At 41.0% G+C, this 23,365-nt stretch overlaps 1 protein-coding gene across 2 annotated transcripts in view; it reads left to right on the forward strand.

Annotated features, from left to right (window-relative positions):
• Zmat4 (zinc finger matrin-type 4) overlaps positions 1–23,365 on the forward strand; it is a 396,947-nt gene that overhangs the window by 338,980 nt on the left and 34,602 nt on the right. For both annotated transcript variants that reach the window (XM_017802973.1, XM_008852314.2), the window contains exon 6: positions 21,467–21,563. In XM_017802973.1, the coding sequence (XP_017658462.1) occupies positions 21,467–21,563 (97 nt within the window). The remainder of the gene's footprint in view (positions 1–21,466; positions 21,564–23,365) is intronic.

Here is a 23,365-nt window from a genome sequence, read left to right on the forward strand (position 1 = left end):
TGGTGAATCCTCAAATGAGATCAAGGACACAGCAGGGAAATATGCGCGAGACTGACCGTGGTCATTCTGAGGTGAAATGCTGCAGCACAGACTGTGCCGGTAGCAGCTCAGGAGCTGTTTTATCCAGAAACTCCACTTCTGAGTCTATCCTCCAGATAATGGGAAGTCAGTATTCAAATGATACTTGTACACCAATTTAATAAGTAGTTTCCCAAAGGGGAAACAGCCCATGTGTCCATAAGCAGATGTGTGTGTGTCAACCCTATGGAGTGCATATATGCCATGTATTTTTGCCTCAAGTTCAAAGAACAAGGTAATTCTAATGCTTGTCATAACATGGATGAGCATGAGGACAATTCACCAAGTAAAATAATCCACTCACATGCAGCAAAAAGCAAATGCTATGATCTCCACTCATGAGAGGGTCTGAAGGGGTCAGATTCCTAGAAGCAGAGGGTTACCGGTAGTGCCTGATGAGCGAAGGAAAAAAAAAAATCTCTGTATAATTTTTGTAATCTTCACCACCACAGATAAGCAAAAAATGCCCTTACATAACAACCCTAATTATGTAGCAACCCATTTGGAGAGTCTTTCAAAATCATTGAGCAGGTCCCCAGTTTGTAATCACTAATAAAGGAAATCAGCATGTTATGTAAAAAACTACATTTTTTGATATTTTGATTATAAAAATAAAATAAAAGCGGATCACATAAAACTAGTAGGATATTTGATATTGAATTCAGTCACCTGCTACATCAATACCCATTCCAAGGGAGCTGTCTCAAGTCTCAGTTTTCAAGGGGCACATCAAAAACTTGGGTTCTTATTTTACTCTTAATGCGCCTCATTCTTGAAAATACTTGCTGCAACACACAAAGTCCACGTTAACTCAATCAGACAAAATCTCAGCATAGAACTGAGGAACTGGGCAGCAGGCCCTAGCCTTAGCAGAGGAACTATTGAGAACAGATTACTGCTGGGTGAGGGAGAGTACATCTTCTTTAAGGGAGAGACTCTAGATGGGTGACTAGATTTCTGTGAATGAACTTTCACCAAGGGACATCGGGGTACAAATCCTTGGTCAGATAGGACTTAACATATACGACAGAATGCAGGAAATCCAGTGGGGGGGTGCTATAAGGGGTACTGGTAGGGGAGGGAGTCTAAATTTGATTTAAGATCTACTATATGAAATGCACAAAAACATAATAAAAATATACATTAAAATATTTCATTTTTTAAAAAAGAAAATACTTGTTATAGTGTAGGTGCTATCAAAAACCCACTGCACAAACAAGGTGTAGTTGGGAAGCAAAGGGTACTTGTCTCTGGAAAGACAGAACCTATAAAGGTTTAATAAATAGAAATGGTCAAATTTTTCTTTGAGTAAATTGCAGCGCTGCTTGCTTTGTTTGGGAATTAGCAGGTAACATTTATGTAAAACTGGAGTTGCAAATAGACCAAAATACTGAGTATTTTTCAAGAAACCTTGAATCGATTTTCAAGTTCTTGTACCACACAGAAAAGCAGAGCTGCTCACAGGACTGTTGAACCAGTTGTAAAAACAACACTCTTTCCCTAACTTCTGCTTGCTGTACTATCAGTTTCACTTAGAATACTGTCATGATTTGAGGTGTCGTATTGATAAGTTAGTTTGCACACTGACAAATATGTTCAACTCATCTTAAAGAGCAGTTAAATCCGATAAAAGTGCTAAATTTGTAAGTGGGTTTTCATCATCAAATTCTAGCAAAAAATTTTGTTTTCGGTGTCATAACCTGTCACAAATCACAAAATCTCTTCAACATTTGGCCTTGACTGAACCATCTTCCAAAGAGTAAGTCAGTCACTATCATCAACATTAACACTTTTAAGTCAGTCACTATCATCAACAGTAACGCTTTTAAGGAATTCCTAGACTTGGCAGCAGTGGTTTAATCCCTTGCTTTTCAAGAAATTCACAGTTCTGATAACTATTTGTATAACATTATCCATTTTTAACAATTTTTGGCATAATTTTTCTTGATGTACTGTTCATTGATTCCTCATTAAATGTGAGTTGGAAACTGCAATTGCATCTTCTATCAATTTTGCAAGTCCTCCTCATTTACCCATCGGCTCTGAACAACATGGTAACTCTACTATCTTTGTTGACAATAGAAAAAGAAAACTGCTTAGAAATGTAGATTATGTTGAAAAGTGATGACATTAGGGCTGGAGAGATGGCTCATTGATGAAGAACACTTGCTGCTCTTGCAGAACACTCAGGTCTAGTCCTCACCACCCACAAGGGGGCTCAAAACCAAGTCTAACTCTAGTTTCAGGGATTCTGGTGCCCTCTTCTGGCCTCCATATGTACTGCATGCATGTGTTACACACACACACACACACACACACACACACACACACACACACAAGGCAAAACACCCACAAAATAAAAACAAATCTTTAAAAAGTGATGATATTAATAAAATGTGATTGTGAATCAAGGAACCTTAGTCTTAAGAAACAAAATACCTGTAAAAGTTTAGTAAAGAGACATGATCAAAATTGTATACTGCTTTGTATAAATCTCTTGATTTAGCTGTCTTAAGCCATTCCTTTGGTGGCCTTATATTCTTCATCAACGCCTCTGAAAAATGGCAATTTGAACTGTATTTGTAGTGTCAGTACTGTCATCCACCATCAAACCATAAAGTTTTATTTTTTTCATTTTTGAAGAATTTGGTCTGTGTATACAATGAAATATGATAATACCCACCTTCTCATTTTGCCCCTGAAACTCTGCTTGGATCATCTCTCAAGTCCCCTTGCCAATTTCATGTCTTTTTTTCTTTTTCTTGATAACCCAATAATACATTAAGTCCCAATCAGTGCTTCCCATATGTGCCCAGATGTTGGCCATGTACTGGAGCATGGGTAACCCATCAGTGGCCACACCCTCAAGAAGGAATGATTCTCCCTCCCGCAACAGCCATCAACTGCCAGTAAAGGTGGGGTCTCCAGAGTTCCTCCCCCATCTATGCAGGAATTTGGGCTGACTTCACCTTGTGCAGGCCTTATGCAGGTAACTGAGCTGCTGTGAGTTCATGGATGCAATGGCCTTGCCACCTTCTTAAGACAATGCTTCACAGCACTCCGCCCATCCTGCACCTCTTACCTTCTTTCCATCTCCTCCTCTGTTAGGTTCCCTGAGCCTTCGGCACAATGAAGATGTTCCATACAGGGCTAAGCGCTCATAGTTACTCATTTTCAAAATTTCAAAAGTTAGGAGTTTCTTCATTGACTGCTGCCCTCTACAAAAAGAAGCTTCTCTGACCAAGGTTGAGAGCCACAGCCCAGGTCTAAACAGACATATATAGAAGTCATTTGAAAATATAACCATTTAACAAAATAATAATAGGTTACGGTCTAGGGCCCATGATCTCCCCAGCTTTGACCAGGTTTACAATACCAGGCATGAAATTCCCTCCTGTGGAGTAGACCTCAAATGCAATCAGAAAGTGGTTGGTTACATCACAGAAGTCAGGGCGCAATGTACCAGTGTGCACATCCAAAGCATAAAATTTAAAAGGTATCAGCCACTCTCTAAACTTCTTTTGATAAGTGTTTCAGTTTGCTCAGCCACCTGCCTATACTCTGGTGAGACAAGCTGATTTTAGAAATACCCCTTGTATTTCAGTGTTATAACGTCCATCACACTCTCCATAAATTGGTTAAGAAACTCTCCATCAGTAAATGTTTTTGAGTTTTTGCTATTAAATATGCTCTCACGTGACTAGTTTTTGCAGTGGAATCTGAGTGGTAACTTTGAAACTTTTGTTTTTGTTGGTAAGAGGTCCTTTTATCAGTTTTGTCTTTCCACATGAGATAATCTTTGGTTTGTGCCAAATGTGGCAGAACGCTTTCACATACCGTATGTACAATCTTTAAGACACACTCCCTAAAATTAAAAGAGTACCTTACCATTTTGACATGAAAGTAATCGTCTGCCCAGTCTTCATTGCGTATTTTTTCTTCAGCTGTAATTTTTCTTTTTGGTTGGTTCTGTTTTCTTTTGAGATATTATAGAAACCACACTGGTATTTAAAAAGTAACAATAAAAATGATACTGATTTCACCCTTGTCATGAAAATTAATTGGATTCAGCTGCAGTGAAGCCCTTTGGTGGGGGCAGATTGTGAAGCACAGGAGGTGACGCGTGAGGCACAGCGGAGGTGTGGCTGTACCCCTAAAACTCAGACAAGAGTATTTATCTGCTTTCTAAATAACAATAAACGCCCATCCTTTGCAACAATAAGTTGAAACATTGTTGATAAATCCCAGGTGTCATTGCCAAGTCACCACCAACACACGTCAGTTGGACCCTGTGCTTGGAAGATGCCACACACACCAGCCATACATGCTTACAAATAGAATATGCTTGTGTTTGTTTTGTGAGGCATTGTGACACAATGTTGTAATACACAAAGTTTACATATGGGAACCACACAGTCAAATTACAAAATGTATGCTTAAAAAATGTCATCTTTTCAATTAGCTTATGATTTTGTGTTGGACTACATTCATAGCTCTCCTGGCTGCACATGGCCTGATGGCTCTGGGCTGGACACATCTTTAGACAAGAGCAAGGGTGACCGTGCTCCCACGTAAGCCTAGTGGTCATCAGTACAGTGTTCAAAAGTATCAAGTGGCCTGCAAGTTCTTACATTGTTAAGCCTGTCCCATTTGTGTGTGTGTGTGTGTGTGTGTGTGTGTGTGTGTGTGTGTTTGTGCAGTCAATTCTCCTAGGTTGCAGTATTTACCTCCTATGAAGTTATCGCCTTTCCCCATCCCAAGTTCGTCAATACTAGACTACTGTTTTAGAAGAAACACATCTGTCCATCCATTCATCCATCTATCCATGTACTCGTATCTGCATCGCTAACATTCTTAAATCCTAAAACTATCTCATGTCGCTATTTTGTATTTTCCTTATTTTGAACACATAAAATTGTAGATTAAGAATCATGTGACTTGTATGAGGTGAGTGTGATAGCAGGTACCACGGTTGAGATTTACACCCACCATGTGTCCCAGGGCTGATGTGTCAGTCCTGCTCCTCCTCCTCCTGCTTTGTCAGTTGCTCATGCTGTATTATCTGCCCCTTGTTTCCAAAAAATGTATTTAGTCGTGGTGGTGCACACCTTTAATTCCAATGCCCGGGAGGCAGAGCAGGTGGATCTCTGTGAGTTCGAGGCCAGCCTGGTTTGCATAGCGAGTTCCAGGCCAGCTGGGGCTACAGGGAGACCCTGTCTCAAAAAAAAATGTTTTTAAATGAAGAATAGGGACAATTTTCCATTCAACTCTATGCTAAACAAAACACATGTTCTGATGAGGTCATAAGGAAGCATTTGACCTGTCAGAAAGATGGAGCAGAGTGTCTGGGGAGAGGGCGCCTGCCAGACCCCTCAAATGTGCCTGGGGCTGCTAAAAAGTGAGTGTTCTCCCTAGATTCTTAAATTATTATGAAATGTCCCACTTGAGGTAAGTTTTCACTTTTGTTCAAAGCATGACATCATTGTGGTTAAAAACACCCATTGTTTATTTTTATGCTGGCCCTTAAGGGGTTGTGAGAGTGGGTATAGGTGATGACACAGATAACAACAAAGGAATGGGAGAACTCTTGGAACAGTTGGGAGGCCAACAGGCCACATGTGACAAGAGAGTGTAAAGACACCTATGGAGGTGGATGCCCACGGGAGGGGGCAGGCCTGGTGACGAGAGAGAAACAGTAGAAACAAGCTTGTTTGAAAATGCTATAACGAAGCCCAATTCTTTATAAGCTGATAAAAATAAAAATGAATTAATTTAAATAAAGAAGAAATATCCATTGTGGTTGGCACTGAACTGTTTATTTTTTCCTAAGTTGTCTGCTTATATTAACTCTAATAGGAGCTCTCTGAATAGCTAATATATTTTATCTATGCTTTATAGATTAAGAAGCAAAGACATTCTGGTTATAGAGCAAATACAAAATGGAAATGTAAATATGGATTTCTTCCCCCCAGAAATAATCAGTAGATCCCTGCCATTTCCTGCTCTCTTCCTTAGCCTGAAGCACCAGTATATTTAGGGATTATTCTATACGGTCATTTTCTAAAGTCCATACAATGTTTTTACTTTCTAAAAGCAATAATTTCCCTCATTAGCCTGTGAATTGTGCTGCTTCCTGATAGATTGTACAGGAAGGTAGCTCAGGTGTGAGTCTGTATAAGAGGCAACAGGGATGGTTGTTTTAACTTGAGAGGATCTTGTTAACTGTCCATGAGGAAAGTCGCTTGTGGAAGTCACAGTGGGACCATCAGGTATCAGATGTCAGTGTGAAACTGGTCAGGGGCACAGAGTAGATGAACATCTGGCCATCGTGATTTGAGGACTCCAGTCTTCACCAACCTCTCTCTAAACCAACTAGTCAAAGCTGCAATTCCATCCTTAAAAGTGCTTTTCTTTTCCGATGTTGAAGACTTTTACATTTGAAATAGTTCTAGAAAGAAGTCAATTCTGTAGAGAAGGAGCATATGTCCATGTCTTGATACAGGTTGGCAGATGAGATCAAGCCCTGGCTATAAGAGGGATGTCAGCAATCAGACAGAGATCAGTCCAAAGCTGTAAGGACAACAAAGATGCGTTAGGCACCTGGAGGTCAACATGGAGTGTTAAACTGAGCAATTACAAGGAAACACTGGCAATTAGGACATTTGCTCTTGTTGTTTCAACTTCTGGTCCTTCCTGGTCCAGATCTCCTGTAAGTCTCTCCTAATACTGCTCTGAGCCTTTGAACTGGTCCAGCAAAATGAGTAAAGGTGTGTTAGGACTTTGCAGGGTTCAGTATCTCTGGGGCCTCAGATAATGCAGCTAAAAAGCAGATGTGACAATTCTTTGACAGCAGCTGTCACTACTATTGATGCTTGTTTAGAGAAATCATAGGAGCCAAGAATTCCCAGCCCCTGGGAAGAGAAGAGATGGCCTGAAGAGCATACCACCACAACAGGAAGAGAGTAGGGACAGGTGTGCTGACTGGGTCATTCGTCCCACTTCATGCCAAGCCCAAGCAGTAACTAACAAGCAAATACTTAGGCTTTAATTTATTGTTTCATTCGGTTCCATAACCCACAATTTCCTCTTAAAGCTTAGTCCATTTCATGACTAAAGTGATCTGTGGTCAAAATTGTGTTCTAGAGACAATAAATTTTATGAGAACTCTATACATAAAAAAAATAGCTTCACAATCATTGCTGGAGCTAAAGTCCTTGGCACTGGCCCAGAATGCAGAGACAAAAGTACTTCTTCTGCCCTTCAATTTCCACTTTCACCACATCAAAATCACACCAAGAAGAAAGGATCTCCCACACCAAAAGCATTTCCACACTTGCTGTTTAATATGTGGTTAAAAATCACCTGAGTACAATTTGAATGAGTGATTTAGATAATTTCTGTTTCCTTAGCATCCAATTCAGACCACAAAAAACCCAAAGCAAACCAATTCAATTCTCTGGGCTTCTTGTAGGCTGCAAACAGCAATCATAATAACAATGATTATCGTCACAACTAAATTGAGGTTGGATTGAAGCTGATTTGTTCAAAGTATAAAAGTGTATCTTTGTCAGATAGAATATATATATGAAACCTCTTATAGTGTGCTAGGCCTTCAAATATTCAAGATGAACTAATCTTTCCCTTCTAAGTTTTCACAGCAGATGACAACTTCCCAGCCTCTGCTTGGGTCAGGCATCCAACATGGCTAAAATTGTCTTTTAGTTGCTGAGACCTTATTCCCTCTCTTTAGGTTTTGTTTGTTTGGAAACAGCTTTTGAAGATGGTAAACTATTTCTTTCCTGATTCAGTTTCAAAGCTTTGCATGTAGACTATTTGAATAGAGATAGTATTGTTTTAGAAAGTGTGTGTTCTTTGTTTAATTGGCTGTTTGGTACCCTGCAGTCTATGCCTGCAGGCAATGGGTGGAATTCAGCAGGCTAAGCAGTGAAATGTTCTCTGTGATGCTTAGAATGGCTGTGGTTTAGAAAACAGCCTTGTGCAGACTCTAATTTGGGATGTGGTAAAGCCTGGTCTTAGTGAAGTTTCTTAGATTAAACCCACAGGGAGGAGCCATCATCACACAAGTCTAAAATTGGGTGTGCCAGTTCCTCGAGCTTTCCTTACAACAGTGGCATGGGAGCCTGGGGTCCCTTCCTTGGGCACTTAAGTGCAGTGTTTGGTATGTGATGGAGAATTAGCAGATGTTCATAGTCACAGAAGCTGTATTTCATCTGGTTCACATAGCCCTCTCAAACTAAGACGTTTTTACCTCTATTTTTAATTGTTGTTTGAGAATTTCACACATGTATATAATGTATTCTGCTCATAGCCACTCTCCATTTCCCCACTTCAACTGTGCAACACCTCCCACAACACGTCTCACTCCAATGTCATGTCCCACAACACATCTCACTCCAATGTCATGTCCTCAATTTCATGTTCTCCTTTTTTTGATAACCCACTGAGACCAATTAGTCATGCCTATATGTGGGTGAGGTATGGGGTCATCCACTGGAGCATGGAAAACATACTAGTGGCCACAACCCCAAAGAAAATGGACTCTCCTCACTCAGGAGCCAATAGCTCCTAAACTAAGGGTGGGCCTCATAAGCTATACCCGTTTGTGCTGGAATTTTGACTGGCTTGATCTTTTGCAGGTCTTGTACAGACAACCACAGCTGCTGTGAGTTCATGAGGGCATTGGCCCTGTCACCCCTAGCAGACAGCATTTCACAATTCTCCTCCCCATCCCAGGGCTCTTACATTCTTCCTGAATGTTTCCCTTGCCTTGGCAGGAGAACTTGATACAGATGTCCCATTTAGGACTGAGCATCCACTGTCACTTATTTGCAGCATTTTGGATAGTTAGGGGTGTGTGTCTGTGTGTCTGTGTGTTTATGTGTCTATGTGTCTGTGTGTCTGTGTGTCTGTGTTTTAAGGAGGATTCCTTTAGTACTGTTATTCATTTTTTTAAAGCCCTAGTTATTAAGGTCACTGGTTTTGAAATGAGAGATAACTAAATTCAGATCTAGATTTTTTGCTACTAGTTCTACTAATTTAATGTCTTTGAACCATAGTCTTCTCATCTATAAAAATGAGCTAACAATGTTCATAAGGGAATTTTGAGGGTGAAATCAAACAAAAGCTCATGTATCTTTCTAGAAAAGCTTTCTTTTGACACTTCAAGTTTTGTGCCAGTTAGTCTTTGATCAGAAGACTAAGCCATGATGATTGATATTGAAAAGTATTTGCTGTAGGCTGAGACCTCAGGCAGTTATGGAGTCATGGGAGCTGGTCAGATCATGTATATAAGGCTGTTCTTGTGGATCTTCCTGGGTCTGGGGTTACTGGCTGTTGGGCAGAAGAATAGAGGTCAAAGGAAGTCATGGCAGGCTGAGGAGAAGTGGGAACTCACAGGGGCACATTGAGGGCTGTCTCCTTTTTAGGGCCTCTGACCTCCATGGACAGCAGTCTCCGGGGTGGTTTGACGCCCCTAGGATGCAGCACCTCTGTCTGTGGAGACCAGAGTTAGCTACAGAAACACCTCTGGGCCTGTTCCTGGAGCCACCAGGTCCAGGTGGTCCATCGGCAGAGAATGGTTAGAAGCACTGTCATATGTGTGCTCTCTGAGCACAGCTGGGCTTTCGCTTTCCTGAACCCTTCTCTTTTTGTCCACACAGCTCCACTGATGAACTAGGTTGACAACTTCACTCTTCACAACTGTTTAAGTTTGCCTGTGTTAAAAAAGAAACAAAAGCCTGCCATTTTCTGCATCCTTTGGAAAAATGAAAACCAAAAAACCACCCAACCTTTCCAATACTCACTCTGTGTTCTACAGTGGTTGTGGTTTACTGCCCTAGGTATTCTCTAATGCCTGACTTTATTTCTTGTCTTGCCCCTGTAGTTATTTGACCTTGTGATCCTGAGCTAAGTAAGACCTACCTCCCATTTTTACTAAGGAAATAAATGACTAAAAATTGTACTTTTGGAAATATCCTTTAAAAATTAAATTTGGTAATTTTTGGAAAATAAAGTATGTTTTCTAAAAATATTTACAAAAAAATCCATATATTTGTTCATGGCTCTAGTCTAGTGGCACCACACCTGCTCTGACTTTTCTGGAGTTTATGCCACACATTGGAAGCAGAAGGACACAGTCCTGGACAGCATGGCGCTCAGTCCCCACTCATCACAATAGGATGTCCTCACCATAGGCCATGGCAAAGTACTTGGATGAGGTTTGGAGTCTTTCCACAGCACTCCAGGCAACAGTTAACAACCAGTTACAACAGAAATATATACTCTGTCCCTAGGGAAATAGGTAGAATTCACTGAGTGGAACTTACTAGGGGCATCCAGTTACAGCTAAAAATTCAAGTACAAAGGTAGAGAGAATGAAGGTTTGGCTCAGCAGGAATCTCTGTGGAAGAAATTCAGGAGAACTGACAGCTAGCAGGTTCAACGTGAGTACAAATCACAATGATAGGGTTGGCACACACCCACATACTCTTCCTGAAAGGTTGAAATGTTGATAGACACAGGGGCTATAACTGTCCTCTGCTTGACACCAGTGAAGCCACAGCAGGAACTCAGTCATCACTTTGAGGGTCCAGCTTTCAGAAAGTAGTCAGCAGACAAGACTCGGCATCCAGAAGGTGGTGGTGGAGACAGCCCAGGGGCACGAGGACACGTTGTCCTGAGGGGCGCATCCACGTGAGGCAAGTGGAGTCTCAGAACACCCCAGTGTTTGATATGTTTGACAGAATGGGAATGAACTTGTACCCAGTCCCTGTGCAAAGCAGAGCTCAGGCTCACGGGTTGAATTCCTCTGAGTTTAAGAACAAGCTTCCAAAGGCAATCCAAGGCATTGAAGGCCATTAGTGCATTACAGAAGATACATAACTTGATGTTGCTTGTCAAAGATAGAACAGAGGAACTCATCCCATGAGGTGTGCAACTAGAATAATGTTTTGTCCTAAACTTGCAGATCTTAAAAACTAGAAAATTCGAGGCTCCAATCGAGATTTACTGAAACACACTCATGTTTTGATAATTTCCACGTGTTCCTAGTTAGCACGTGGGCCTATGTGACTTGTGAGTCTGTGCAAAGACCTCCTGCAAGAGGAAGCTTCTAAAGAGGTATGTGCTCCCCACCCGCCTATGAGATTATGAAGGGTGAATTTCTCCAGGAGTCCCGTGCTGGGGGAGGGGAAGGCGAGAGCCCTGGCACCACCAGGTGGAGCCTGACAGTCTATCTTAGGCTAAATGAACATAAGTCATTTCCTGCCTTTTGTTTCATCTTGTCTATAAGATTGTAATTTTGCTACAGGACAGTCAGCGAGAAACTAGGAGATTTTCTCTCCCAAACTATAAATAAATCCATTTTCTTTCATTAATTTCTGTTCCTGTTTTCTATAAACATTTTGGGAAGCTATGCAGTGGTTTTATGAATCTAATTGCTTGGTTAGTCATGACAGAATATAGGGATGATGACTCCAGAAGAGATTCTTCCTAGTCGTCTGTCTGGGAGGCAGTCTGCACGGTATGGAGACGTGAACTCCTGAACCATGGTGTGCTGGTTCACAGCCCGACTCCAGCTGCAGCTCCACTAGCTCTGCCATTTCAGCCTCAGTTTCCTCATCTGTTAAATCACAGAGGAGTGAGAGAATCTGCCCTCGCATGGAGCAAGTGGATGGACGGGCAAGTGGGCAGAAAAAGCCCCGCTGTGCTCAGTCGGCACCACTACAGAGCTTCTCGACACCAATTCTTTAGGTATTGGAGGAGGACAAATCTACTTACAGAACAGCATGTTTAAGGATGTTTAAGACCTAGAAAAGAAAGACATTATGTTAGTGTTCTTACTTTTATATTATTAATCATCTTTCAAAATAGTCCAAGTTTGGTGACTACTGTTGTTCAGAGCACACGTGACTATTTCCCAGAGCATTGCAAGGATATCAAAGTATCAGTGTGAAGTTTGTGTTCTGGTGACATCCAAGAAAAACAGTATGGATGTTTTCAAATTTTTTCCTCTCCCTCTTCTTGGGAGACTTGAGGTATCCTCTGAGACCCCAGGGCCTACAGACTGATATAACACATCCTACTTGAATTTTGCATGGTTTATATGACATTTGGGATGGGGTGACTTACAAAACCACGGATTCTTACAGGCTTTCCCTTTTCCATATTTGGAATGTGTGCACCATCCACCCCACCCCCAAAAACCACACTCCAATATGGCTGGGACTCCTCCCCTTAATGTGCTTGATTCCTACCTCAGAAGTAGGAAGGAGGTGGGACCATCGCTTATCAGAGGAACATTTGGGTCACAATGGACTAAGAGCAGAGAATGGTTAAATGGAAGCTTCTAGTTTGCTGAAGTTTCTGTATAATTTTTTTTCTTTTTTAATAAACTTGGATGTGTAAGTCTTAGATATTCAATACAATATATTTTGATAAATGAATAGGCCTTGTAATTTCAATCCTAAATCAAGCTATAGAATCCTATCACTGTTTTAAAACTTCCCATCTGTGGCCTGCCTGTCAGTTCTCATTGCCAAAAAGTATTGCTGTCCTGAACCCTGCTTTCCTGGGAGATCTTTGCCGTCTGGATCATCCCATAAGTGGGGTCCCTTCTACAGTTTTTGCTTTTTTGTGTCTGAGTTCTTCACTTCTGTGTAATGTTTTGAGATTCTTTTATGTTGTTGCATTAATTAGTACATTTAAAAAACTTTCCAAGTTTGGTTCATTATGTAAGTACATCCCAATTTGTTTATAATTGATTGTGTTGTACATTTTGATTTAGGCAATTATAATTAAAACTCCTACAAACATTCATATATGAGTTATGTGCACACATGCACACACTCGCATGCCCACACACAAACTTGAGTCCTCTAGAGTAAATTTATTATTAGGTGTGTGAGTAAAACTTTGTAAGAAACTGTGAAATAGCTTTCCCAAGTAGCACCGTTTCTCCATCTCATCAGGAGTACATGAACACTGGTTGATCACGGGTATTAACAGGAGACATTGTTTTGTTTGATGGTAGTACTTGTGTTTGATGTAAGCTAGCATTTAATTGTTCCTTTAACTTACATCACTTGGGAGACAAGTGAGCACTTTTTCATGTACTTATTGATCATATCTATATTATTATTTATGACCTATCTGAGCAAGTGGTCTGCCCTTTAGAAGACTGGGCTGTCTTCATTATTGGTTAATGGGAGATAATTCTGTGTTCTGGACACAGTCTTGGGTTACAGGCATTTCTCCTTAGGTGGCACTTACTGATCTTGTTCTCTCTTTTAAAAAAGATTTATTTATTTTTAGTTTATGCATGTGAGTGTCTGGATCACATGAGTGCTTGCTGCCCATGGCGGCTAGAAGAGGGCATTGACCACCTGGTGCTGGAGCTACAGATGGTTGTAAGCAACCATGTGGGTGCTGGGAACTGGACCAGTGTCCTCTGCTAGAGAAGCCATTGTTCTTAACCGACTCTCCAGCCGCTGCTCTGTTTTCTTAATGACATTTTTCATGAGCAAAAATCTTTGCATTTTTTGAAATCCAGTTTATCATTTTTCATGTTCAGTGCAGTCTCTTTCATAGGAAATATGTGCTTATTATACGTTCATGAAGATACTCTTTATATTTTTCTAGAAGTTTTATAACTTTTGCACTTACATTTAAATATATCAACAATTTTAGTTTTATTTGACTTATTGTGTGTGGATAATATATGTGGGCATGTGTGCCATGATACACATGTAGACATCAGAGGACAATTTTCTGGAGGTGATTCTTTTCTTTCACCCTTTTGTGGGTTCTAGAGATTAAATTTAGGTCATTAAGCTTATGTGGCAAGTGCTTTTACCCACTTAGCCATCTTGCCAGTCCGACGATCTTAATTTTAATGCGTGTTGGGGTGGATGTTGGCGTGTTTTGGTTACTGTCCATGCACTTACCCAGTTTCTCCATCACCACTGTCGGAAAAGCTTTCCTCCCTATCGAATCACCTTGAAACCTTTATGGCTGGACCTTTGTGTGCAGTTCCCTTCTGGACTCTGTCCCGTGCCACTAGTGCCCTGTCCACCCATGTTAAGACAGCTTTAGCTTCACAGTGCACTTTTTCAGTGTGGGCTCTCAAACTCTTTTCTTTTTCAAAATAGTTTTGGTCATTCTAGGTCTTTTGATCTATCTATCTGTATCTATCTATTATATCATCTATCTATCATCTATCTATATTAGAGTCTTTTTAAGGATGCTACTTTTGAAAATTTTTGTTTTTATTTTATATGTATGAGTATATTTGCCTGTGTGTATATAAGTGCACCCATGTCATACAATGTCCACAGAGATTACAATCCCCTGGAACTGGAGTTTTGGACCATTGGTAGCCACCATGTTGGTGCTGGGAATCAAACCTGGGTCTTCCAGAAAAGCAGCAAGTGCTCTTAATCGCAGAGTCATCTGGAGTCTGTATTTTATGAAGATCCTGTAGGGATTTCAATGTATTTGCAAGTGGTTCCGTAAGAGAATGGACCCTGCAGTGCGGATCAGGTCATCAGTCTGACAGTAGAATCTGTACCTACATAGGTTCCTAGTCATTTGTCTCAAAAACATTTGCTGATTTTGGTCCCTCAAATATTTTGTTAAATTTATTCTCAATTTTAAAAAGTGATTTGGGGTGGGGTTTTAATGATATTAGAAAACTGCATTTTCTGACTGGCTGTAGCTCCTGCAGCAAGACAGTTTTCCTGTTCCCGTTGTGTGTGGTGTCCTTCCTGGATTCACTTGTTCTAGCAGTATGTGTTATGTAGACTCTTTAGGGTGTTCTGTATATACAACACCTCTGTGACTAAAGACTGTGCTCGTTCTTCATTTCCAATCTGTGTACCTTTCTTTTCTAACTGCATGGCCCAAAATCTCTAGCAGGATATTGGATAGAGAGAACAAGAAGACCATGCTTTAGCTCCACACTCACCAGGCCCTGCTTTGATCCTAGAAGCCCTCCTGCAAGTGATGGTCTTAGCTTTTTTCCTGATCATAAGAAAATGCCCATTATTTCAGCATTTAATGTCATTTTAGCTGCACGTCTATCCAGATGCTTGTTGCCAAATGAAGTTCCAGTTTGCCAAGAATGCTGTTAAGTTCAGAACATGTGAAATGTTCTTTTCTGCCTGTGTTAATACTTTTTCCTCCTCTGTTTGCCAAGAGTTTATATGAAGTTGATGTCATTAAATTCCATAGTATTTGATAAAGCTTCCAGAGCAACCCTTTGGATTTAGATCTTTCCATGTAGGAAAGTTTTGTTTTGTTGTTGTTGTTAATAAATGGCTATCTGTTAGTTCCAGTACCTTTGCTCTTTAAAGACTTTTGCCTACCTTGACCAGATTCTGAGATTTATTTGAGTATTAAAAGGCTCATAGTATTCTTTCATTGTGTGTGTGGTCAGTTTTACCTGTGCGATTTGTGTCTGTTTTTAACCCCCCAGCAGGTTTGCTTGAGACACTGTTTGGACTCATCTTTTCTAAGAAGCAGATTTTAGTTTGTTAGCTCTTGTCTGAGTATGGTTTCATGTCCTTGATTTTTGCTACTTTTTACTGCCTTCCTCCAGCTTCATTTTGGTTTTACTTTCTTTCATTGTGTAGTTTCCTAAGATTGAAAACACAAATTTTTTCTCAAAACCATTTTTACCTTAACAATCCTCTCTGAAACATTTTCCTTATTTGGTTCAAAGCATTTTCTAATTTTCTTTATCGTGAATTAGAAATTATGATTATCATGATTTATAAATGTTTTAGGCTCTTCATAGATCTTGGCTCATTCTTCTAATGCATCGTGTTCCATCATTTTAGTTTCAACCTCTAAATAACCAAAGTCTGCCCTTTGAATGCAGCTTATATTTGCATTATGTGCATTTTGGATTTTATCCAGTTTGACAGTTTCAGTACTTTGAGATTAACCTGCTTATACGTGATATAATTATTAAGGTAGTTGAATTTAGCTTTAGTATTTTTATGTTTATTTTCTATTGCTACACCTGTTTTCTGCTATGTGTATGTGTGTGCACATATTTCTCTTGTGTGTGTGTGTACACATATTTCTGTTTGTGTGTGTGCGTGTGTGTGTGTGCACATATTTCTGTGTGTCTCGTCTCTAATTGAACTGGAGCTCACTGATTTGACTAGAATAGCTGGCCAGCAAGCCCCAGGTACCCTGAGTTACAGAGGTGAGTTTTTTAGCCTGGGTGCTGGGGGGTCAAATCAGGTTCTCCTGCTTGGACAGCAAGCACTTTACCAACTGAGCCACGTCCTCAGGCCCATGCTTTCTGTTTTTGTAACCCTTGTTTGCTACTTCATTTTAGACTAACCAAATATTTCTCATGATTCTACATTAGTTTCTCTATTTTTCTTTTATCTTTGTATTTTATTTTCTTAGTGATTGTTGTAAGGGATTCTTTGGAATGATCACTTTCCTTAAATTATCAGTGGCTATTTAGAGTTAAAGCTGCACCATTTCATGTGACATCACAATCTTCAGTAGCTCTAGTCTGTGCAGCTCATTCTTAGCTTTGTTGTCAAATACCCCAGGTGTGTGTATGTTACAAACACCCTACTACATGGTTTCTGCTCTAAGTTGATGCAATTTTAAAAGATATCCATATATTCAACTTTTCTCTTAAAAAAAAAAATGCCACCAAAAGCTCTTCAGCAAGGGCGGGACCTTCCAAGAGCCTGTCTCCAGCCCATGCGATGCAATTTTAAAAGATATCCATATATTCAACTTTTCTCTTAAAAAAAAAAAATGCCACCAAAAGCTCTTCAGCAAGGGCGGGACCTTCCAAGAGCCTGTCTCCAGCCCATGCTGGAATACTGACTGGCTTGCTCTCTCGTGGGTCTTGTGCAGGCACCCACAGCTGCTGTGTATTCATTGGTGTTGTAGCCCTGTCATGTCCAGAGGACACTGCTTCATAGCGGTCCTCCTCAATGTCTGAGTCTCACAATCTATAGCCCCTTCTTCCACAATGTTCCCTGAGCGTGGATGGAGGGATGAGAGTCACATTTAGGGCCAAGCAGTCCATCATTTCTTCTCTGCATTTTTGTTTGGTAAGAACCAGAGCTGCACTAATCTGTCTTTCCAGGGAGCTGGAGCGGCTTTTGCTTAGCCTTTGTCTTGCTTGACTAGTTCCACCGGAAAGCATACTCTGCCCTTCTATCTCCAATACTTTTGGCATTCAGCAAAGTATCTGGCACCATGATACAGACTCAGAAACATTCCTCTAACCTAGCGTGGGTGCAGCTATAGGGTCTTCTGGCTTTGCTAGACTTGAAAAGACACACGGAGGAGTCACATTCTGCTAAGCTCTCCAGAACTATGTTTATAAACAGTGCGCTAAGAAATATAAATGCAAATATGATGCATCTTCAAGAAGCTTCTTCCAGACTCAAAGTTAAAGACAATCTCTTCTCCTGTCCCAGCTCCATCTCGTTTAATCTACTTTGTGGTACTTCTGATGCTCTGCCCAGCATGTCCCATGTGTCTGCATGCTCTGTCTCCGGTTGAAATGTCTGGCCACTCCGTGGAGACATAGATTATATTTTCTAGCATATATTAAGAAATCTTGCATAAATAACCTTTAGACTTGCACAGGTTTTAGGAAATCTTAATGCGTTATGTGGTGAAAATGGATTAAAGGAGAACGTTGGCATTTTTCATTTAGTAATAAAATTCTTTAGTTCCCTAAGAAAAAAAAGAGCTGTAAAATTCCAAGTAATTAGTATTTCAACTAAGTAATAATATAAACCCTAGGTTCCCACTGAGGACACCATTTCCTGTGTGGGAGGGCTCCTCTGCCTCGTCTGCCTTCATTCCTGTTTATGTCCAATCCACTGCCTTCCGGTTTATGATCCCTGTAGTTTGCAAGGCTGTAAAGTGCCAGACATTCTCAGCCCATGGCTTGATTTGGCTGAGGAGAATGAGATCACCTATGGAAAGCAGTGGATTAGAATAGTTTTTACATTTGTTGGTGTTCTTTAAAGTGTCCATTTTAAACATAAATAGTTATTCCTATCACCAAATGAACCTCCACGTGTTATGAGACCTTTGGTTAGTGTGAACTCTGAAGTGGACTCATATAAATCGTAGTTGCCATTTATCATGACGGGGTTGACGGAGAAGTGTGGAGGGAGCAGTGCCTGAAGCTGGTTGCCATTTTTTGATTCTGTACATAAAAGAGCAGAATGGATCAGCCTTGGAGAAGCATTCAGACAATTTCCACACTGGTTGCGATAACTTAGAGCTTCTGGGTTTGGAGAAGAGTCAGGCAGACCAGTGAAATGGAAAGACAGTGAGAGCACAATTCTTTATGGAGTAGTTCAGTTTTCTTTTTTAAAAAGAAATTTGTTGGACAAATTGAAATTTCGAAAGAAGGATGAGCCCACTGGGAAGCTCTTTTTTAAAGTGTGAGTATATGGTGGGAGTAAGCCGATGGTCTGAAAGTTGCATGTTTCCTGGCCCCATGCACCACTTACTGAATAGAGTCTGCCCAAATTTTCCCTGGGCATCTGCACACCGGTGAAACTGCTAAAGGTTCTGCCTGGGCATCCGCATATTGCTGAGAGTGCCAGAGATCCTGCCCATAGCCTGAAGTCTGAAGTAATATCCCAGTGATCTATTGTGTGTTTCACCTCCAACTGACAGCCCACACCTGTGAACTTCCAAGTTCCTAACACTGCTTCCAAACAAGACGCCAAATCTTTGTGGTTTCATAGTTTTCTCTTTTTCCTTCTTTAATGAGTTGTCTTTGGTGTGTGTGTATGTGATGTTAGGCATCAAAGGTGGGACCTCTCGCATGGTAGACAAACACTCTACTCTGGCAGTGAGCTACATTCTAGCTCCTTTTGTTGACTCTAAATGGAATAATTAGGTAAGTCAGTGTCCAGTTATGTTACTGAAAGAAAAACAAAAACAAGTCATTCTTCATACTGACTAACCCAACTTATACAGGACATTTCAAATATGTTTTTCCAAAATGCACATCAGACCATAACAGTGTGGAGGCTGCCCAGAAGTTCTGCTCCCTTCTCACATCATAGACTAGAACAGACCTAATGACACAGTTACACCCCATCAGCAGGACTCATCGGATCTGAAGTCTGGTGACAGTGGCTGGACTCCACCACCTGTCCACATTGCCTCTGTGGGATTTGTTCTTCAACATGTAAAATTTATGTCCACATACCCAGGACTCAGAGCAGGTGGGCCTGTTGCTTGTCATGAACAAGGATGTAGTAAGATTCTTTCTCTCTCCCGGAGCTTGGGCTTGTCTTGTGGGGCCTTAGGATCTTGTTTGTCTCAGTAGGTTTTCTCTGGATCCTCAAAGGTAGAAGGTGCAAAGAGGAAGCTTGGGAAGCAATGCAAAAGAAAATGGGATTTGCAGAGACGATGCAAGCTGACATGGATGCTGCCTGCCTGGCAGGCGTCACAGACTAACTTTCTTGTGGTGCATTCCTGGCCTGTGGGATTCACCATCAGTTAAATGTCTCATCTCAGGCTACTTTAAGCAAGTAGATACTGAGATGAACACTTGCGGCCTTTTCTGCAGAGGTCTCTTTTCTCTGCTAGGACTGAAAATCAGCTTCTCTTATCACGGTGCCTAAGGTCTGAGGGAAACCTTCATGCGCCATGTACCCTGACAAGCTGTGAGAACACAAGCTCTTCCAGCCATGCCACTTCTCATACTTTGCCAGCATAGGTGCTAAACAAGTCCTTTGCATCTTACCAGAGTGTCTGAGTCTGACGCATGGCTTCTCAAGTGCAGGGAGATGCTCCCAAAGCAGTTGCCCCGAGTCCTGTTGCACAGTCTGGAAGGAAAGGAGGATTCCATGTTGTCAAGTGAGGGAGGCAAGGCTCTGAGTAGTTATTCCTCTCTTCAGAAAGTCTGTTTCTTTCTCCAGTCTCTTTCGTAGAACTGGTGACAAAGGTACAGCTCAGGGTGGGACCTGGCCTGTGGCACTCATCCAGCACTCTGGAAGTGTGTGTGCACCTTCTGTCTGTACCCACTGCAGGGCTTTAGCTGTGAGCTTGAAACTCACAGGGCTCCATTTTGACATCTCCTTAGAATCACACTGCTGTTGGTCCTCAGCAAGCCTATGGTAATGTCTCTCATTCAGACCTCCCCTCTCAGTCACAAGGGAACGGAAGCCTATCAAGTCCAATAAGTTGTATAAAGTGGCCCATGTGGCACATGATTGTAAAGATCTTTTGAGGATTGTGCTTTTTTTTTTTATAAAAATTAAGAATAACTTTGCCATTCAGAAAGCAAATATGTATTATATGGAAAGCGATGTCACATTTATACAACGTTATGGCTTTTACAGTGGAAAAGTTTTTGGTAAAACCCATTACAGGTAGTCTCACTTGCTGAGGATGTTAATACATCTTAAGCATTTAGTTATGGCAGCAACATTATGATACAGTTGGGCTTGTCTTATCTCATAGATGAGGAAATTGAAGAAAGAAAATCAAGTGACTTTCCCTATATCACAAGCCCAGGAACGATGGGACAGGGGAATAAGCCCCTGCCAGGTCTACAACAGCTTTAATACCATCTCCACTCTCACAGAGCCTTCCAGCAGGAAGAATGCGCTCCATTGTGGAGCTTCTAGCCCTCGGAGGTTTAAAGTTTAGTTAAAGGTGTCTTGTAAGGAAAGTTTATCTTCGCATGAGTAAGTAGTTCTAAAACTCTCAAGATTTTTGCTAAATTCCTTGACAGAAAAGCACATCTTTTTTACCTTGGGATTCCCAGTGCCAAGCTCCAAGTTGATTCTATATTAATGAGGTAAATTAATAAACAGGTAAATGCATAGATTCTTCTTTTAAACTCTCTGATAGAAAGTCAGACTGCCTGCAAAACATATTGATTTATTGTCCTCCTGGGCATTTTTGTTTTATAAGACAATTTTGGAAGAAAAACCTAAGTTAGTAACAAGGAAAGTGTGCTTCAGTTTTGCTGTTGGACGGAAGGTGGAAAGGAATGGGTTGGAGTTTTTTTTCCAACGGTCCTGTCATAGTAGAGATGAAAACTATGTCCAGACACTTCAGGGAAAAGGGCATCATGCTTGTGGCTTGAGTTATAAAATTCCCAAAATGCTTCTCTTGGATTCAAAATAGTTTGTTCTTCCCTTCAAGCATCCAGAAATGGGGTAGTCTGCTTCTAACAGCTGCATACCCCCTCTAGAGGCTGCACTGTGGAATAAGGGACAGAGGAGCATGGTTGTGTAGTGGACCAGAAGTCCTCTCTGATACTGGGACTGTAGCTTTGTAAATATTATAACATTCGTTCAAGTGACTGATGTAGCTAACTGGGTCTGTCTGTCATCTACAGGTCTGAGGCGCAATTACAGATGCACCATCTGCAGTGTGTCCCTAAACTCAATAGAACAGTATCACGCTCACCTGAAAGGATCCAAACACCAGACCAAGTAGGTATTTCTCTGTTCTTACGCCTCCATCTTTCCAGTGGACTTGGTTGTTGGAAGATCATGAAAGCCAGGCATGTTGTTTATCTCACAATAAGGAGATGAAAATTCTGTCTTCTCTCTAAAGTCTCCTGGACGTGTATACTGCTTAGGCCTCAAAATCGATTTGCAGTGCTACAGAACAGCTCCTCCCTTTTCGGCCAAATAAGGGAGTTTTTTTCATTTTTCTAAAAAATAATTCAGCACGTTTCTATGATCTTGCGGAAACTATTAGATTTGTATTGTGCTTTTAACTAATCAATGCTACTCTTTTGTAGGATGTGCTAAACTCTGGCATAATGATGTCAAATTCTATGAATATCTTCTATCATGTGCCCATTCTGAGTATTTATTGTCGATCATTATAAAAACATGACAGATCCCCTGGTATACTGAGTCATTTATATATCATAGGCATTTCCAATTAAATAAAAGCCCCCTGTAATTTTTTCCCTAAAGTGTCTCAGATTTGAGGTGGAACAGGTTTCAGGCATTGCACCCACACTCCCACATGCTTTCAGCATCACCAGCAGTGGGAGCAGTTTTAAGGCAGCTGCTAAGCTGTTAATAAAGTAAGAAAAGCAGGAGCAAAGACACTTGGAAAGAATGGACTCTAACCATAAAACTGCTATTATTTCTCAAAAATTCACCAAGAGAATCACTTAACAGATTTGACTATACTGACGCCCTATAAATAACGAATAACTTCATCCAACAAAGGTTGATTGAGTGCCACTGTGTCAGACTTCCCGAACCGTGACCTGGAGAAGAGAAGGTGAGTAGTCGCAGGCCTTGTTCGCGTGGAGTCCCGTCAAGCTGGGGAGCTCATTCTGTGACAACGTGGCACAGCGGAGCAGGAACGTGAGGGGAGGGTGCAGCCAAGGCCAGCTTTCCTGGGCTGTGGGTAGATGTGAGCAGATGAGGAAGTCTCCCTGACACTCAGCATGGCTCCTAGTGCAGGTCAGCAGACTTTGATGGAGTGAACATTTGATTTTAAAACAGGAGTAATAATTTTCCTGTGAAGACTATTGCAGACAAAGATATTATAGAAATATAAGTCACAGCAAGTCTGGCTGAGGAAATTTAGACCTAGAGTTAGTATGTGTCTCAGCGTCCTCCTCCCGAGGATTGCACTGTCTTCAGAGTGCAGGCCTTGCTGTCGTTTAGCCCAGATTGCTTCTATCAAGGAAGCCTTAAAATTTAACAGCAACCAAAATTTCATAAGTCAGTGTGGAATGCCTACAATACTTACATTGATTGATGGTATTGATTATTCTGTACTGTATCGCCAGATACTCTGTTTTCGTCATCTCTCTATTAATAATGTATAAGAGGTGCTGGATATATTCTAATTAACCTGTGCCTAATGTGCTTATTGACACAAAGTATCTGCAAGAGAAATTTGTTATCTTTTGGGAGTATATATCAATTGTTCTTTCTTTTTAAGAAATTTTATTTTAAATTGCATGTATGCATTGTGGGTATGTACCCACTGAGTGCAGTGAGCAACCCTGCCAGAGAGGTAGTCACATCCCCTGGGGTAGAGTTACAGGCGGTTGTGAGCCACCAGTATAGGTACTGAGAACCAAACTCAGGTCTCTGTAATGACAGGAAGTGACCTTAAATTCTGAACTATGTCTCTATCCCCTAATTGTTCTTAATAAATAAAAAAAATGACAATTGTGACTTTAAGTGCCATGTATTATGTAAATAACCAATTCGAACAGTGTCCCCAGCTCTGAGGATGTCTGTTTTCCCATCTGAAC

This window comes from Nannospalax galili, unplaced genomic scaffold (assembly GCF_000622305.1).
Source record: "Nannospalax galili isolate Female #2095 unplaced genomic scaffold, S.galili_v1.0 scaffold366, whole genome shotgun sequence".
Lineage (NCBI taxonomy): Eukaryota > Metazoa > Chordata > Mammalia > Rodentia > Spalacidae > Nannospalax > Nannospalax galili.